This window comes from Sinocyclocheilus anshuiensis, unplaced genomic scaffold (assembly GCF_001515605.1).
Source record: "Sinocyclocheilus anshuiensis isolate Anshui unplaced genomic scaffold, SAMN03320099.WGS_v1.1 scaffold2293, whole genome shotgun sequence".
In the NCBI taxonomy this organism is placed as follows: domain Eukaryota; kingdom Metazoa; phylum Chordata; class Actinopteri; order Cypriniformes; family Cyprinidae; genus Sinocyclocheilus; species Sinocyclocheilus anshuiensis.
The window spans coordinates 208648-211895 of NW_015552765.1; the positions used below are offsets into that span (position 1 = coordinate 208648).

General features: G+C 42.6%; 1 protein-coding gene across 1 annotated transcript in view; it reads right to left on the reverse strand.

The window, feature by feature from the left end:
- Positions 1-1123: 1123 nt before the first annotated feature.
- LOC107667899 (GTP-binding protein 2-like) overlaps positions 1124-3248 on the reverse strand; it is a 9449-nt gene continuing 7324 nt past the window's right edge. The window contains exons 10-12 of the mRNA XM_016459639.1: positions 2564-2735; positions 2298-2462; positions 1124-1987 (exon numbers count right to left, since the gene is read on the reverse strand). Coding sequence (XP_016315125.1) covers positions 1799-1987; positions 2298-2462; positions 2564-2735 — 526 coding nt within the window. The 3' untranslated portion in view covers positions 1124-1798. The remainder of the gene's footprint in view (positions 1988-2297; positions 2463-2563; positions 2736-3248) is intronic.

Below are 3248 nucleotides of genomic sequence, written 5' to 3' on the forward strand. Positions count from 1 at the left end.
GTCGCGCTTTGTCGCAAATGATTTTTTGTCCAAAAAAATCCTCTATTGTGTGGTGTCATTACGATTATTTATCTGCTCCCGATCGAGACGGAGCGTCCCCGAATTCAAATCGTAAATATCAAACATGTTATTAACATGTTATACCCGCAATAGCCAATGAGAGCGAGCAAGCGTCACCTACCGGATGTTGCGTGCTTCTATAGCTGAAACTTGGCAGCCACAAACATGCCATGAAAGCAGAGAACAATACCCATATTCTTTTTTATTCTTTGTTTTTCACTGTGAAACAGAATGCACGCCAGGAAAGCCAGCTGACAACGTTAATTGTCCTCTATTTGTTTTTCTTCTCTAGTCGCGTTTGATCTCGTGAGTGTCCGTGAGATCCCGTGTCACTGTGAAATCGTTCCTACAATCAACAAGTGTGTGGTCTCGTGGTCTGGTCGAATCCTCTAGTGCGTGCATTCAGAGGATTATAAGGCTAAAAATCGGTTGAACTGTCTTCATGTCTGTGGTCTCCCATAGTTTTAAAATCATTTAAGATTTGAAAATCGTCTAGTGTGTCCCAGGCCTTAGACACGCACTCGCAAACTTCCCTAAACACTTACGCTCGGGGGAATCCCCGTCGCCAATTTGAAGCGCGTTCCACTTTGTCAAGTGGCCGAGGGAAGTTTACATGGACGTACCCTCGCCTCGACCCCTCAGTTTTGAACGAGGGAGCGAGTCTGCTTCATATGCACACTTCAGGCCGCTCTGTAGACCACAATGCAACACGACTATGACGTCATCGCAGATCGCATTTAATTTATCCCCACCCCAAACAACTCTATAATATATAATTTTTTTTTTTTACATTTATAACAGCCCAAGCATATCTATATATATATATAGAATGCTGCACCAAACAAATTCGTAAGGGGAAAAATGTAAACAATAAACCAACTCCATAGCAGATTCTAAGTGATCAAGGGCTTAGGACGTTCCAGTTCAGCCCATTGCAAGGGTTACGCCAGTAGTGGGCACTCATGCAACGTAATCAATGACGTACATCCGAGTGAACAAGACGGAGGGAAGTTTGTGACTGAAGGGCATAAAAAAACGGACTGGAACGCAGCCTAAGATTCTTGCTTGCGTTTGAACTGCTGAATGCATTGCTGCACTGCGTTCCTGTTGTAGTGCTCTCTCTGAGACCTCACGTGCACCTTAGGGTTGCTTTGTCCAATTCTAACAAGGGAAACAGAACATATTCTGCTTTAACTAGGGTGGCTTGACAAATACAACATACCTTTATATTTTTTTTTAAAAAGAAACAAATTTGAAGTGTCATCAGATCTACCGGGGTAACATCACGTATTTAAAACTACCTAAGATCTGAAGTTGAATGCTACAATTATGTTCTCATATCTATAATGCAGTCTGCAGGCTGGAGTTGTTCCTGCAGAAATCTGCTCCAGATACCCAACTTAGTGACTTGAAATCCCACATGCTTCACTCAAGGTCAGCCAGCTTTAACTTAAGATGTGAAACACGCACTTGTGCAAAAATAGGAGAGGTTTTCAAGCTCCATTACACCTGGCAGACATACACTCTAATCAGTAAATCACTGTACCAAAACCGTCCAAAGGTCACAGGAGCCGAGAGCATTTACACACAGGCAAATCTGCAATTAATATAGGCACATCTATAGAGTGGAAATAAAAGGTGCACAATAGAACTAGGGGATGCAAACTCAAGGCAAGGACAGGACGTGACTGCAGCTGCAGTCAAAAGTCTTTGATTTATGGTGTCACTCCCAATGTGTCTAACTGTGGTTCTGGTTGCGGTTCTGATCAGGCACGTGGTTCTGGGTGGAGGGTAGGAGGTGCGTCACGTGTCCGATGCCTTTGGTCACCCCCTCTCTGAAGAGCAGCTTGGCTCCCACACGCAAATACTCAGGGTGCTTTAAGAATCTGAAACACACTACAGCTCTCTCTCCTGTCCGCAGCTCCTCCTAGAGGACAAATACACACATTTTTCTGTGATGATACAGTTTTCAAAATAAAGGTTCCAAAAGAGAATTATTTATGGTTCCCCAAAGAACCATTCATGGAACATTTTGTAAAAGAACCATTTTTACTAAGAACTTTTTAATAATCTGAAGAACTTTTTTCCACAATAAAGAACCTTTTGTGCAATAGAAAGATTCCATGGATATTTAAGGTTCTTCATGGAACCAAAGATGACAAGAAAGAACTTTATTTTTAAAAGTGTATACTAACAGAGCAACACTCTTCAGAACATTGTAAAAAAAAAAAAAACACCTTTCCAAGGAGACACTCTACAGTGGCGGTCTGCCTCACATTCCCCACGTGCACCGTGACCTGGAAACCACAGCGGAAAGTCTTGGCGTGGAACAGGAGGACTATAGCAGCCTCAAACTGCCAGCAAATAGTAGGGTTCATTTTGGGACTCACCATAACCATGCCCTAAAACACAAACACTCAAGATCAAAAAGACATCATGAAGATATAGCTACACAAAGACTTAATTTAGTCTTTCTCCTCTTGCTCTCATATTGAAATCAGACCTTTCGTAGTAACGAGCGATCAAAGTTCCCAAGTGCAAGTGTGGCGGCCTGTCCGGCTCTCAGCACACGGCAGCCGGAGCGATTCCTGTGAATACTGCACACCTTCAACCTCAGGAATCGCCCATCATCGGTGGGACCCACAACCAGCCGGTCTCCTTCACGACACACACCACTGCGTGTGAATAGAAAGTCAATTATGATCATCAAGACAAATTGAAAAGTGATTGGCTTGAAAAAGCCTTGAAGTGTGAAGGCAGTCATTTAGCAGATTTTCGCTGGTAAAATCCGGTCATTTCAAATTGGAAACTGAGAGATCAGGGATTCCACAAGAGGGTGAAAGACTTCCACGTGCATATTTTGCAACGGCAACTAAGACATTGAAAAAGGTATTGAAAAAGCAGTTGCTACATTGCTAAAACACTGCTAGGTAGTAGGTAAGTTGTTTTGACTGGTTGCTAGGGTGTTGCTAGGTTGTTCTGTGTGGTTGTGAGAGTTATATAATGTTGCTAAGGTGTTTGGAGTGGCTGCTAAGTAGTTGCTACAGAGCTAGGGCGTTTTTTTAAGTGATCTGAGTGGTTGCAAGCCCGTTGTTATAATAATAATAATAATAATAATTCATTACATTTATATAGCGCTTTTCTAGGCACTCAAAGCGCTTTACATTGTCAGGGGGTATAGGGGGTAT